Source organism: Lithobates pipiens, unplaced genomic scaffold (genome assembly GCF_037356315.1).
Source record: "Lithobates pipiens isolate NorthernLeopardFrog02 unplaced genomic scaffold, aLitPip1_a1.2 Scaffold_8, whole genome shotgun sequence".
Classification (NCBI taxonomy): domain Eukaryota; kingdom Metazoa; phylum Chordata; class Amphibia; order Anura; family Ranidae; genus Lithobates; species Lithobates pipiens.
The window spans coordinates 16,224,011-16,240,010 of record NW_027507903.1 but is presented as its reverse complement, the minus strand read 5'-3'; the positions used below and the strand labels follow the sequence as shown (position 1 = coordinate 16,240,010).

General features: G+C 44.8%; 1 protein-coding gene across 4 annotated transcripts in view; it reads left to right on the top strand.

Annotated features, from left to right (window-relative positions):
• LOC143963420 (ankyrin repeat and SOCS box protein 7) overlaps positions 1 to 16,000 on the top strand; it is a 106,868-nt gene that overhangs the window by 38,148 nt on the left and 52,720 nt on the right. For all 4 annotated transcript variants that reach the window (XM_077473049.1, XM_077473047.1, XM_077473048.1 and 1 more), the window contains exon 5: positions 10,709 to 11,314. In XM_077473049.1, coding sequence (XP_077329175.1) covers positions 10,709 to 11,314 — 606 coding nt within the window. The remainder of the gene's footprint in view (positions 1 to 10,708; positions 11,315 to 16,000) is intronic.

The following is a 16,000-nucleotide window of genomic DNA, read 5'->3' as shown; positions in this document are numbered from 1 at the left end:
GTGCAGTAAAACGCATCAAAAATGCACTGAACCCTAGTATAGTGAAAAATTAAGAAATGCAGCTGGAAAAACATCAAAAACGCACCGCAACGCATCAAAAACACATTAAAAACACTCATGCAGAAACGCATCTGTAGCTAATCTAGAGTGCGTTTTTATTGTAGTGTGAACCAGCCCTAAGGCCCCTTTCACACTGAGCCGGTTTTCAGGCGTTTTAGCGATAGAAATGGCGCCTGAAGGCACCTGAAAACTGCCTCTCGTTCTGTGCAATGAGTGCTTTCTTGCTCGGCGGTGCACTTGTGAGACATTGGGAAAAGTCCTGCAAGCAGCATCTTTGAGTCGCCTGCCCATTAAATTAAATAGGCAGCCCTTCCAAAGTGCCTTAACCTCCCTGGTGGTTTTCCCGAGTGTGGCTCGGGGGTTAAATTTCAGCACCATTAGCGGTAACCCAGAGCCACCCTCGGGATTGCATTGCAGGATCCTGGTGCGGTATACTTGCCTTGTCCCCAGGATCCTGCGATGTCCCCCCTGCTGTGTCCGTGGGCTCTGTCCTCTGCCCAATGCCTCTCTGTGCCGGGCTCCGTTCTCTGCAAGCGTCGCGACGCACTGGGGCGGAGCCCGGCGGCAAATTCCAAACAGTGAAAAATCATAATACATACAGCACACTATAATCTTACAGATTACATTGCTGTATGAAATTATTTCACATCCCTTTTGTCCCCAGTGCTTTGTCCAATGCCCTGCATGCAGTTTTATATGATATATACTGTTCTTTCTGCCTGGAAACTGGAGATTGTCCATAGCAACTAAAAAGTGTCCCTTTACGTCAAAAGTGGTTTTAGACCAGCTAGAAAACAGCGATAATAAATTAGAACACTTGCAGAATTGAGCGATAGTGAATCGTGGGGAAATTTATTTTATTATTATATTATTATTTTTTATAATTATTTATTATATTATAATTTATGATTTTGTGTTTCAAACTTCATCATACCCGGGACGTCTACTAGACTCTTGTTTGGACAGATTTAAGCCCTTGTACACACAGTCGGACATTCCGACAACCAAATCCGTCGGATTTTGTCCGAAACTGTTGCATACACACGGTCGGACGAAATTGTCGGAAAATCCAAACGTTCAGAACGTGATGACGTTATTTCGTTACGACGGGACTACGTTCAGGCTAGTAGCCAATAGCTTTGGTGTAGGAATTTGATCTGAGCATGCGTGGCACTTGGTCCGATCGGAATTCTCTACACATGATCGGAGTATGTCCGATCGGAGCATTTTGTCGGAAAATTTTACCAACAAGTTGGAAAACTTCGTCCGTCGGATACTCCAACAGAAACAGTCTGATGGAGACCACACACAGTCGGAATATCCGACAAGACAGTCCGATCGCACACATTCCGTCGGAATCTCCGACCGTGTGTACAAGGGCTAAGTGTTTTATTGCTTATGCCCTGTACACACGGTCGGATTTTCAGACGGAAAATGTGCGATCGGATCATGTTGTCGGAAAAATCCGACCATGTGTGGGCTCCATTGGACTTTTTTCCATCGGATTTTCCGATGCACAAAGTTTGAGAGCAGGATCTAAAATTTTCCGACATCAAAATCCGATCGCATACATTTCGGAACGTGTATAGGCAATTCCAAAGGGACAAAGTGCCACGCATGCTCAGAATAAGCAAAGAGACGAAAGCTATTGGCTACTGGCCCGTTTATAGTCCCGACGTACGTGTTTGACGTCACCTCGTTCAGAACGATCGGATTTTCCCGACAACTTTGTGCGACCGCGTGTATGCAACACAGGATTCGGCCAAAATCTTTTGGATTTGGATTTCGGAATGTGCGACCGTGTGTATGGGGCATAAGAATTACAGGCCTACTATATAAAACGCCAAATTTCTATGCAAAATAATTTGTAAAAATTGTAAAAAAAAAATCTGATATAGTCATATCGCCAGGGAGGCTACAAGCGATTTGAAAGCGCCGCAAAGCAGGACTTTTTTAAGGTCACATTGTCACGTGGCTTTTAAAAAAAATCCGCCCGCCGACACCCGAGAAGCACCGCAAGAACGACCAGCTCTTTAGTGCTATTTTAGCGGCGCTTCAGTGTGAGAGGGGTCTAATACACTTCTACTTGATTATAGATTTTTTTTTTGCAGCCCTCTACTGGTCAGTGTTTGTCCATAGTGGTGCATGACTCTGTAGTTCCACTAGATGGCGGTGGATTCCATACGTTTTTGTTCAGTAGTGTGGAGAAGTGACTTGTTGGGAGTTCAGCTTTTTTTTTTTACTGCATATGACTTCCCCTTCCAGATAGCGTGGCTAGTTTTCATTAGAAGGCTTTAAAAAGATGCCCTTCATTTAGTCGTGAAATGAAACTTATATGCGTGACCTCCTCCGTGAGCCAGCATTTAAAAACGTCGCAGGTACATTCTACTTATAAGCCATTGTACCACCCCTTTAATGGGATCCATGTTTTGTTGGAGACCTCGTTCAGTGAACATAAAGTAGATCCATATGTTCAGGAAAGTTACTCTCAGAATGATGTCACCAGATTTATGTCCCCACGTCTCTTGTGTTTGTTGCCAAATGACATGTTTCTCTGTCATGTGGTTTTTAGCGATGTCCTCATAGAGATTTATTTCCATCAGTAATCACTAACATCACAATCTCACAGCACTTGCCCACATGTTATGGTGCCCACATTGGACAGCTATGTCAGCGAGTGTGTCAAAAAAACGAAACCGTAAAATTTAGCCCAATTTTTTTTAGCCCAAGTATCTAGGATGTTTTATTCTTTTTTTTTTTTTTTATCTTTTTCTTTTTATTTGTATTATATTTTTAAAGAAGGACTTAAAGAGGAAGTAAACCCCGATGGGTTTTACTTCCTTTTTTGCTCCCTGCAAAGTAAAAGCATTATGTGCTAGTATGCGTCACACATACTAGCACATTATGTGCCACTTACCTGCCAACGAAGCCCGCGCTGGTCCCTGCTAGAGGCCGCATCCATGTCCGCCCCTCTTCCTTCTGGGGGCCGCAGACTCCAGCTCTGCGACTGGCTGGAGTCGCGTGATGTCACTCCTGCACATGCACGCGGGAGCTGCCAGTCACGGAGGGCCATTTCTTCACAGCGCATGCGGCGATAACATCCATCAGTTCAGTACAAAGTCAATATCTCTTATACGGCGCATGTTTAGGAGATATTTACAGTACCTATAGGTAAGCCTTATTATAAGCTTACCTATAGGTACAACTTGAAAATGGAGGTTTGCAACCTCTTTAAAGTGTTTGTTACCCTAAAAAAAAATTGATCCTGTTCCTTTAACCACTTCAGCTCTGGGAGGTTTTACCCCCTTAATGACCAGGCCATTTTTTAAGATACGGCACTGCTTTACTTTAAATAAGAAAAAAGAGCTGCGCCAACAAACTGTACCAATAAGAAACAAATCAAAAAGTCCATGAAAAGTTTGTGTTATTGAAGAAAAGGAGCCGATCGCACCACAGTGATTCCACACTTCCTTATCACTACTGTGCCCAGCCACCGAAAAATAAATGCGCTTACCAGACGGTAAAGCATAAGGAGCGTTTATGATCTCAAGCTATTGACAGCTCCCCGCCTCCACCGAATGCTTTGCCAATCAGGGACAAACGATCCATGTATTAAGGATTCTCATGACACTCTGTAATTTTCATTGGTACCCGATATACATGTTCAGAATGTAGAAAGAAAGAAGCTTCCCATAGTGTAAAAAACTTTAGTACTCGTTTAATTGCAATAGAAATACACTTACATAAAACCAGAATGATCCCACATAAAAAACAAGCCGGCCGGCAAAACGAGAGCCCGTCCTCCTCTCGTAACACGTGGTGACGTCACAGCGTGCCCTCCCATACGCGTTTCGTCATACGTGACGTTTTCCTGCTTTACTTTAACTGACAATTGCGTGGTTGTGCGACACTGTACCCAAATAAAATTGACAAGTCCTTTCCCCACAAATAGAGCTTTCTTTTGATGGTATTTGATCACCTCTGCGGTTTTTATTTTTTGTGCTATAAACAAAAAAAGAATGTAAATTTTGAAAAAAAATGCGCCCTCCAGTGGCTATTGAACAAAATCACATAGAGGTACTTGATTTTGCACAATAGAGCTGACTTGCCGCAGTATATGTATGGCAGGTGGTTGGGAACTGGTTAAAGCATGTTATACAGCACAGTGCTTGTTCTGTGTCATTTGGCCCCCTGTATCACCTGAAATACCTGACTGATCCTGCCAGTTTCTGCCCTCCTCCCTGTAAACTGACACGGTCTATCATGGCTGCTGAGCCCTGACACCGTTTATGTGCCTCCGTCATCCGCAGCTCTCCTCTGTCCTCTCCCACCTCCCTCCCTCCCTGCCTGTCAGCTCTTGCAAGTGCCCACCCCCTCCCCTCCCGCTGCTAAAATTACTCTTAAATTTTCGCACAAACTTCTCTTTTTGCTAATGACAAGTGTCCCAGTGTTGTGTGTGCTTTATAAATAAAGTACCATTCTATACCGGATTTCAGAGTGCTGCTCCCATGACCGGCCGCCTCTCTCCCCCTCTCCTCTTCCCCTCCCGACTGATGTCAGCAGGGGATTCTCGGCCCCTACCACTCTAGCTGTCACATCGGGGGAGGGTGAGAGCTGGCCAGACACGTGAGCGCTGAGCGGCGCTCAGAAATCAGGTATAGAATGGCACTTTTATTTATAAAGCACACACACTGGGACACTTGTCATTAGCAAACAGAGAAGTTTGTGTAAAGAGAACCCATGGCTTAACAACCACTTTAATTAAACGAAATTTGCATGTAAACTTGGAAAACAACCCTAGTGCAATTTCCAGAAACACTGTTAACTTGACCTCCTGTAGGATTTACCCCCTTCATGACCAGGGCATTTTTTTGCTATTCCGCACTGCGCTACTGGCAACAGCTCGGTCATGCAACGCTGTAAGCAAATTACATTTTTATCATTGTTTTTACACAAAAAGTGCTTTTCTCAAAATCTGGTCATAAATTTGGGTCAAAATATATTCTGCTCTATGTATAAAAAAAAAAAAAAAAAAGATCGCAATGGGTGTATTTTAATTGATTTGCGCGTCTACAAATTGTGGTATATACAGTGCTTCTGGAAAGCATGTGCTTCACTTTTTACACGTTTTGTTATGTTACAGCCTTATTCCAAAATGAATTAAATTCATTATTTTCCTCCAAATTCTACAAACAATACCCCATAATTATAACGTGAAAGAAGTTTGTTTGAAATCTTTGCAAATTTATTAAAACAAAAAACAAAAAACCCTGTACATCACTGTTCAGAGCCTTTGCTCAATACTTTGGTGAAGCTCCTTTGGCACCAATTACAGCCTCAAGTCTTTTTGAGTATGATGCCTACAAGCTTGGCACACCTATTTTTGGGCAGTTTCTCCCATTCTTCTTTGCAGGACCTCTCAAGCTCCATCAGGTTGGATGGGGAGCGTCGGTGCACAGCCATCTTCAGATTTCTTCAGAGATGCTCAATCGGGTTCAAGTCTGGTGTCTGGCTGGGCCACTCAAGGACATTCACAGAGTTGTCTCGTAGCCACTCCTGTGTTGTCTTGGCTGTATGCTTAGGAACCTTGTCCTATTGGAATATGAACCTTTGAGGTCCAGAGAGCTCTGGAGTAGGTATTCATCAAGGATGTCTCTGTACATTGCTGCATTCATCTTTCCCTCGATCCTGACTAGTCTCCCAGTTCCTGCCACTGAAAAACATCCCCGCAGCATGATGCTGCCACCACCATGCTTCACTGTAGGGATGGTATTGGCCAGGTGATGAGCAGTGCTTACCATTCAGGCCAAAGAGCTCAATATTAGTTTCACCAGACCAGAGAATTTTGTTTCTCATGGTCTGAGAGCCCTTCAGGTGCCTTTTGGCAAACTCCAGGCAGGCTGTCATGTGCCTGTATGACATATATACACACATTGGATCATCTTAATTGTTTTTTAAACTGACTATTTTAGATACAGACATTTTCTGCCTGGTCCATTCACTCAGAGCGCCCTTATATATATACTTTTATCTGTCGTGCCTTTTACTGTGGAGTGGCTTCCGTCTGGCCACTCTACCACTCTGGACTTCATGGCTTGGTTTGTGCTCTGACATGCACTGTTAACTGCGGGACCTTCTATAGACAGGTGTGTGCCTTTCCAAATCCTGGACTCCAATCAAGTCGAAGAAACATCTCAAGGATGATCAGTGGAACCAGGAGGCACCTGAGCCCAATTTTGAGTGTCATGGCAAAGGCTGTGATACTTATGTACATGGGATTCTTTTTATTTGTTATTTTGAATACATTTGCAAAGATTTCAAACAAACTTCTTTCACGTTGTCATTATGGGATATTGTTTGTAGAATTTTGAGGAAGATAATGAATTTAATACATTTTGGAATAAGGCTGTAACATAACAAAATGTGAATACTTTCCAGATGCACTGTGTATTACTATACATTTACATGATATCCACCATTTCAACTGTATTCAGATTTTAACGTGTTTTGATTCCTTTCTTCCTGTCCCTCTGTGTTCATTATAATAAGCTGCGGGGACAAGTTCCTTCAAACTGAACACAGTGTACCAGGAGGCCCTTAAATAATGTATGTTGTGTTGCTTGGAAGGGTGACAAGCCACAGTGGAGCATGTTACCTAAACTCCTTACACCATTCACGCCAGACCACAGGAAATCCACTGATCGGCAGATGTTCTTACACATGCTTTTTCTTAGTGAGCACATGAGGCAAAGAAAAGAGGGCATGGAGGCAAGAGAGGACACGTCTGGGCTGGAAGTCCCGTGCTAAAATGTGCAATGTAATGTATATTTGATTGCACTTTGAGGCTTGCAGAGAACAGTAATATGATACAGGAAGTGAAGGGAAGTCTTACCAACAGGGGCCACAAAGAGCAATAAAAGCCTGACAGGGGATCTTCCTTTTCCCAACGCTATACAAAACTTGAAGTGTGTTTTTTTGCTATCGTACATTTGCCTTGCAGCACTGGGGTCCTCAGTTCAGACCCCATCTAGGACACTATATGCATGGAGTTTGCTTGTTCTCCAGTGCTCTCATGGATTTCCTTTGGGTATCCTGGATACCTTACTAGGGGTCGACCAATTATCGGTGAGGCTGATTATCGGTGGCCGATTTTTATTTTTTATTTTTTTTATGTATGGATAACAAACTTACTGATATTGCTTCAAGTGGTTGTACCGGGATGATGCATGCAGCTCCATTATTTAGAGCGAACTGTCAGCTTTCTTGTAATACTAACGTCCCACCGGGAGGCCAGAGTGACCAGCCGGCATGTCCGCTGGCTGGGCAGAGACTCGAACAAAGCTGATTTCTTTCCTGGGGTCTCGGCTTTAGTAATCCGGAAAAGATGTCATGACTTCGCTTCCGGATTACTCTCAACCTAAAAGCGCCAGTTTTAAAAAATAGAAAGTATTCAAAAATGCAGATATTGGCGTTTTTAAATACTTTTAAGTGCAGTGGAGGGGTTTGGGGTCTTATAGACCCCCAGATACCTCCACAAAGAGTACCTGTCACTGCCTATTACTGTCGCAAGGGATGTTTATATTCTTTTAGACAGCAATAAAAGTGATAAAAACAAAACAAAAAGAAAATTAAAAGGGCCGTACAAAAATAAAAACTTCAAATCTACAGAATATCGGCTATCAGCCTTAAGACCCCTTTCACACCAGGGCGTTTTGCAGGCGCTATAGTGTTAGAAATAGCGCCTGCAATCCGCCCAAAAAAAGCTGCACTATTGTCTGTAGTGTGAAAGCCCAGAGGGCTTTCACACTACAGCGGTGCGCTGGCAGGACGTCGGGGAAAAGTTCTGCCAGTAGCTTCTTTGGAGCGGCGTGGTTACCGCTCCTCCACCGCTGCTCCCCATTGAAATGAATGGGGCAGCGCTTAATACCACCGGCAAAACGCCGCTATTGCGGTGTATTGCCGGCGGTTTTAACCCTTTCTCTAGCAGGGGTAAAAGCGCCCTGCTAGCGACCGAAATCTGCTGCAAATCCGGCGGTAAAACGCCGCTAAAAATTTTGAGCGGTGTGGTGTGAAAGGGGTCTTAAGGGGTTGTAAAGGTTCAGGTTTTAAAAAACAAAAAACAAACATATTATACTTACCTTCCCTGTGCAGGTGGTATTGCACAGATTGTCCCCGATCCTCCTCTTCTGGGATCCCTCAGTTGCACTGGTGGCCCCTCCTGTTCTTGAGTGTCCCATCAGAGAAGCGCTCGCCTTCGGGACACCCATGTGGGCGCACTCACGTGTCCTACTTCTGTGTCTATTCACACAGAAAACAGGACTTGGCCCCACCCCCCGGTGCCCATCTCATTCTATTTGATGACAGCAGTGGGAGCCAATTGCTGCGCTGCTATCAATCTATCCAATCGGGACCCAAGACCCCGGCCGGAGCTGGTGTGCTCATTCCCGTTGTGGGAAATACAGGGCTCAGGTAAGTGTAATGGGGGCTCGGGGAGGTGGGGGGGTGCTGATGAGTGACAGAAGGTTTTTCTCCTTAATGCATTGAGGACAAAAACCTTGAGAGTTTACAACCCCTTTAAAGAAAGCCCAAAAAATCGGTATCTGCCCTGAAAAAACGATATTGGTTGACCCCTATTCCTTAAACACTCCAAAGACGTGCTGGTAGGTGAGTTGGCTGCTGTCTAAAGATTGGCCAATGTATGATATTCTACTGAGAACAACCAAGTTGGCTGTCTCACCTACTATGTGACCCAACACCAGTTTGAAAAGTCCCCAGGGAGGAAAGCACTATAGAAATATAAATGAATAATAACTTAACCGGAACTTCACTCTCTCAATGAACACTGACTATTTTTAATCCTTAGGAGTTGGGACTCATGCTTACTGGATGTTATAAAGACACAAGTAGTGTCGCTGTATTAAAAACTTGAGTTGTTCATCTTTTTCTTTAGTTGTTTTCCATGTTTTGTCATGTTGGCAGCAAGAACACACAAGCTAAGGGATCTGAAACACTCAAAAACCCTGGTTAGGCGCATTTTACCACGTTTACTGGCATTATGGGGTTTTTACTACTCAAAAACTCGTCTCAAAACTTACCAGTTCTGGGGGGTTTTTTTTCCAGCCAGACAATGCCTCAGCCAAAAAATGCTGATAACAGCCTATGTGTGCATGGACACATAGGATAACATGCTGGGGAGTTTACTGGACTTGGGGAAAAATGCCAGAAGCCAAAAACAGCATCTGTAAAAACGTCCAGTGTGCATGAGGCCTTATACTGCTAGCATTAGTAAATATATAGGAAAGTATATAATATTTGCTTGTGTTAAACCTTTTTTTCACATTTCTTCAGGTACTTCCTGCATTCCATGCCTAGGTAAATTATGCCATACATCCCAGGAGTTGCCAGGAGGGGAGGAGGGGTTTTCTCTGCTAAGCACGCTCTCCTACCTGCATGCCTGAGCTAGCGTTTTTGGTTGTGGTGCTCAGATACAATGTAGTTCTGCTTTAATGAAAATTATTTAAAAGTATCTTTAAAATGGTAGTAAACTGTGCCAAAAAAACAAAATGGTTCCACTGCAGGCTCATGTCATAATGTGCTAGTATGTAACACACACTAGCACATTATGACAGACTTTCCTAAAAATGCAGATCCCTCCAGGGACACACTTTCACTGTTGACGAGGATTCCAACTTTACCCGGTCTACCGTCCAGGTTCGTGAGCTATGTCCGTTTGATTGGCCAAGCTGCAATGACGTTACTCCCGCACGTGGATGTCACGGTCACTGCACAGCTCTCTCAATGGACTGCATACCATCCATTGAGAGAGCAGTGCGCATGTGGCTTCTACACATGTAGATATATTCTATACCAGGGGTCTCAAACTGTCAGCCCTTCAGCTGTTGCAAAACTACAAGTCCCATGAGGCATTGCAAGGCTGACAGTTACAAGCATAACTCCCACAGGCAGAGGCACGATGGGACTTGTAGTTTTGCAATAGCTGGAGGGCCACCAGTTTGAGACCCCTGTTCTATACGGTGCACGTTTAGGAGATATTCAGTGTACCTGTCCGCTGATGTAACTTGGCTGGTCCAGACTCTGGAGAAATCCCGACTTTCATGCCAGGATCCACTCAGATTCCTGACCAGCAACTAGCTCGGCCTCTCAGTGTGTCACTGAGAGCTTGAGCCAGCCGATCACACCTCTTCTACAGCCTGGTGCTCCAATGTAAATCATGCAGAGCAGCAGCAGGCTATGCAAGTCAGTGACAGGTTGCCATACACCGCAGCTATAGGTACATCCATTGCCGGGACAAGGGGTGGCCAGGTAGGGGTGGCTGCCCTGGGCGCAATGGTTAATTGCAGGGATGGGGACCGCCCTGTGCCCGTTTCTGTTACAAGGCTGACAGGAGTAGTGACAGTGATATCACTGTTAACCCTAAGCGGGGGGTGGGTGCAGTTTGGCATAATTGTTTTTGGGCGCTGGATGACCTTGTCCCGGCACTGGGTACATCCAAGCATTTACATGCATAAAGGGTTAATGGAATAGTCCTTGGTGCAGTTTTAACTTAAACAAATATTTGCGGAGTGTGTACTTAAGGATATTTTCTGTAATAACTTTTTTTTTTTGTTGTCTTTATTTTCCAACTCAGCGGATCCTACAGTAAAGGACTTGATAGGGGGCTTTACAGCGTTACATTATGCTGCCATGCATGGACGGGCTCGGATTGCACGTCTAATGTTGGAATCGGAATATCGCAGTGACATCATTAATGCCAAGAGCAATGATGGTTGGACACCGCTGCACGTGGCTGCCCACTATGGAAGAGACTCTTTTGTCAGGTTACTGTTGGAGTTTAAAGCTGAGGTTGATCCCCTTAGCGACAAGGGCACCACTCCCCTGCAGCTCGCCATCATCCGAGAGAGATCCAGCTGCGTCAAAATTCTCCTGGACCACAACGCCAACATTGATATTCAAAACGGGTTTCTGCTACGCTACGCTGTGATCAAAAGTAACCATTCGTATTGTCGCATGTTTTTGCAAAGGGGAGCTGATACGAACTTGGGGAGGCTAGAAGATGGGCAGACGCCTCTTCACCTTTCGGCTCTGCGGGATGATGTCCTTTGTGCTCGTATGTTGTACAATTATGGGGCCGACACGAACACTAGGAACTATGAAGGGCAGACCCCTCTAGCTGTATCACTAAGTATCTCTGGAACTAGCCGACCTTGCCTGGATTTCCTACAAGACGTACGAAGTAAGTAACTACATCTTATCCAGTCTTTTGCGCTTTTACACTTTATACTAAATCTGTGACTTGTTTCAGTATTATCAGTTGTCCTTGTTACTATTGTATTTCCAAAATGCGCCACACACGAGGACAGTGATGACAAGCCTTGCCACCCCAGGTGTTTTGAAACTACATTTCCCATGATGCTCAACTACACTGCAGAGTTCATGAGCATCATGGGAAATGTAGTTCCAAAACATCTGGGGTGCCGAGGTTCACCATCGCTGGCCTAGGAGATACTGTATATACTCGAGTATTTTTAGGCTGAAAAACCCCCCCTCGGCTTAATTGCTCTAGAGCGATTAAAGGGTTAAATGTGTGCCTAGCCAGTGTTTTTCTGTGCTGTGTGTGGTGCTTTTACTAAGGGAAGTGATGGATTTTCTCCCCCCTTTTCACGACGGAGCTCTGGCTTCGTCCAGCCTCTGTTCCTGACGGTTGGCACAGCAGAAGCAGCACACCCCCTACTAGGAAGTGCAGAATTACTTATATATACATGATTCTGTTCTACCCTGTAGTAGAATATTTGCTATAGGGCAGTCGTTAGGTGGTCAATTAAAGCACTGAAGTCAGAGAATCAGCATGACAGAGGTTTAAAGCCTAGAGGACCTCCAAATACTGTAGCTGCTGACTTTTAAACGGCTTTCACACTGAACCGGGGGGGGGGGGGGGGGGGTCGGCGGCGGCAGTAAAGCTGCGCTATTTTTACCATTTTAGCACCGCTATTCGGCCGCTAGCGGGGGTTTTTTACCCCCCGCTAGCGGCCAAAGAGGGGTTAAATCCACCTGCAAAATGCCGGTGGAGCAGCGTTTTGTTGGCGGTATCACAGCGCTGCCCCATTGATTTCAATGGGGAGGAGCAGTGAGTTCACTGCTCCTTCACCGCTACAAAGAAGCTGCTGACTTTTTCTGACGCCCTGCCAGCACACCGCTCCATGTGAAAGTCCTCGGGCTTTCACACTGGAGTGAATGGAGATGCTTTTTCAGGCGCTATACAGGTGCTATTTTTAGAGCTGTAGTGCCTGAAAAACTCTGGCAAAAGTTTTAATATTTGGACACTAATAAATGTCCTGAGATCCCACGATTTCGGCAGCCCAGCTTTTTTTTTAATGGGCTCTCGGGTGCTGCCGCCGCCATTCCCCGTATGGGAAACGGGCAGTGAAGCCTTGCGAAGCCTAATTGAAAGGTCCATGTCCTGCATTTATTGATTACATTTCATTCATAGAAGTTGTAGCTACAGCTTTGATGAATGAAGTAGGTAGATGGAAAGGGCAGACATAGGTGGGCTCTGTTTTATTCATGCCTGTTACAGCTTTCTAAATTCTATTAACCCCAGTTGCACTGGAAGATTAGGTGGCTGGGGGGGGGGGGGGGGGGCATCTGAGGATGAAGATTGCACCTAAATGAGGCGGCAGCAGCACAAGGGACACATCACACTGATGGTAAGTAATGTCCCTTGTGCTAATTATTTTTTATTTTTTTTTAACTACCGTATATACTCGAGTATAAGCCGAGATTTTCAGCCCCTTTTTTTAGGCTGAAAGTGCCCCCCTCGGCTTATACTCGAGTCACCGCCGTCTGCCTACCTGATCAGCGTGTCGTGCAGACAGACGGCGGCCATTCCACTGTTCAAAAGCCGCGCCTCCCTGTCTGTGATGGGCGGAACACTCAATTTCCCAGCAGTCAGTGGTCCGCCTATCACGGACATCCGCTCATCCTCATACTACGGACGAGGATGAGAGGATGTCCGTGATAGGCGGAACACTGACTGCTGGGAAATTGAGTGTTCCGCCTATCACAGACAGGGAGGCGCGGCTTTTGAACAGTGGAATGGCCGCCGTCTGTCACAGACGAGGAGGAGAATTGCGGCTTTTGAATCCTGGCATGTTTTTATGACATGCTGATACATGCTGATCGGTGCAAAATGGCACAAAATGGCACACTGAGCTGCAGAAGGACATAGAGGCTGCAGATTGGCACACGGAGGCATGCACAGGACACAGGTAGGCTGCAATGGACACAGGGAGGTACACAGGGAGGTATGCAGCTGCAGATGGGCATTGTTGACCCTCTTTTCCACTCTTTTAAGCTGTAACAGTAGCTGCTGCATGTCTCATCTTCGGCTTATACACGAGTCAATACGTTTTCCCAGTTTTTTTGTGGTAAATTAGGGGCTTCGGCTTATATTCGGATGGACCTATATTCGAGTATATATGGTAAACCTCAGCTTTAAGAAGGGTTTCTGCAAGTGTAGCCCTAACACTGCCTGTTTAAAGGAGCACTCCAGATTCAACTAAAAGAGCAATATACAATTGTATAACCATGTTTTAAATATCTGCAAATACATTGTAGTAAAATTGTTTTGTTCCTGCTGGGATCTGCTGAAGTTATCAAAGTACAAAGGAGCTTCCCCAACAAAATAGTTTGTTAAATTAGATGACAGTAGGGAGTTTTGTGGCTCCCAGCATCCATGCATCTAAAGGATATGTTTATACTCTGCTGATGCTTAATATTGTATACTTGGTAATGCCCAGAATCGCCCAATGGCGATTTTATCCCTTTCCCGCCGAGCGTATGCAGATATGCGTACTCGGCTTCCGGGGGTTATACCGGGATGATGCCCGCACCTGCAGGCATCATCCCGGTACCGTTTTTTGCAGCAGGCGATTGGCTATCCAGGTATAACAACCGATGCGGCTAAAAGCCGCTCGGCTGTTATGCCGGAGGAGCGGGAGGGGACGTCCCCCCCTCCCGCCGCCTCTCGCCGCTGCTACCGGTGCTCCCGCTCGATCGGGAGCACCGATTCCGTGTCTGATGGCTCCGGCTGCTGCGGAGGAACTGGAACGAAGCCGTAATCGGCTTCGTTCCAGTCTCCTCATCGTAAACACAGAAGCGACGTCATGACGTCACTTCCCGTTTACTCGGCTGCCAATGGCGCCGGTTTTAAAAAAATATCCGGTATTCAGAATCACAGTTTTCAGCGATCTGAATACATTGAAGTGTAAAGGAGGGGTGGGGGGTCTTTTAGACCCCCGATCCTTCCATAAAGAGTACCTGTCACCACCTATTACTGTCACAAGGGATGTTTACATTCCTTGTGACAGCAATAAAAGTGATAAATTTTTTTTTTTTTTTAAACAATTTAGTTATTTTAAAATAAATAAAATAAATAAAAAAATAAAAAAAAATTTTTAAAGCGCCCGCCGTCCCCGCGAGCTCGCGAAGCAAAGAAAACGCATACGGAAGTCGCGCCCGCGTATGTAAACGGTGTTCAAATCACACATGTGAGGTATCGCCGCGATCGTCAGAGCGAGAGCAATAATTCTAGCACTAGACCTGCTCTGTAACGCTTACCTGGTAACCGTAAAAAAAATTTAAAGCGTCGCCTATTGAGATTTTTAGGTACCGTACTTTGTCGTCAATCTACAAGTGCGCGCAATTATAAAGTGTGACATGTTTGGTATCTATTTACTCGGCGTAACATTATCTTTCACATTACACAAAAAAATTGGGCTAATTCTACTGTTTTGTTTTTTTTTAAATCATGAAAGTGTCCCTTTTCCCAAAAAGTTGCGTTTAAAACACCACTGCGCAAATACCGTGTGACATAAAATATTGCAACAATCGCCATTTTATTCTCTAGAGTCTCTGCTAAAAAAATATATGTAATGTTTGGGGGTTCCAAGTAATTTTCTAGCAAAAAATATGGATTTTAACTTGTAAACACCAAATTCCAAAAATAGGCTTAGTCATGAAAGGGTTATACTTACGCCTAACCGCAGTTGCATAAAAATGTACCTCAAAAGTACTAACATATTTAGAAGGCAGCTAACAATGTTAGTCCCTATCCTTCTATCCTTCTCAGCATGTACTTTAAGCAGAGGTTACTTTCAGTGAAAACTGCTAGTCAGTTGATCTCGATCTTTCGGTAGCTGAAGCTGTATGCAAATTTCAGCTCTTCCTGGAAGTGTTCAATCTTTTGAACCTACCTTACAGTTGAATCTGAAACAACCAAGCTAAACAGCCATAATAGTTTATAGTTGTACTATAATTGCAGACAGATTTGGTCCTAATATTATTTTGAAACTACCCACAAAATCATTTGGTACCCTGTTACTGCAATGCATGTTGGAAATTTGGGGGGGTTATTTGCTCCATATGTGCAAGAAGGTTAGCGAAAAGATATAGACGTTGTTTTCATGCTGGGCTTTCATCAACAAAAACCAATATAAAGAAAAAAATGTGTGCAGCCATCCTTAATGTGTAGCCTGTTCCTAACCCTGAAGATGACGCTAAGAATAAACCCTTCACTGACCTGCATCCTAACACTTAAAGTCAGCCCTCCAAAATTTCCACTCGCCTGCTCACATTGGGCGAGTGGAAATAAGCTGACGGTGAGTGTGAAGCAGGGGCAGACTGGCCGTTCTGATGCCTTGTAAAAAAAAAAAAAAAGGCTGCACCGCTTCTGCCAGAAGTGATCAGCCAAGAAACTGTTGGGAGGAGAGCCGGCCGGATCACACAGAAGAGAAGAGAGGAGAGGATGTGACACTTGGATCTAAAATGCTGGCTGCTGTCAAAGTCCCGTCTCTTGGATCAACTCCAATGATAGACAGCACACTGGTCCAATGCCGGGAAATTGAATCAGTGTGCTGTCTAT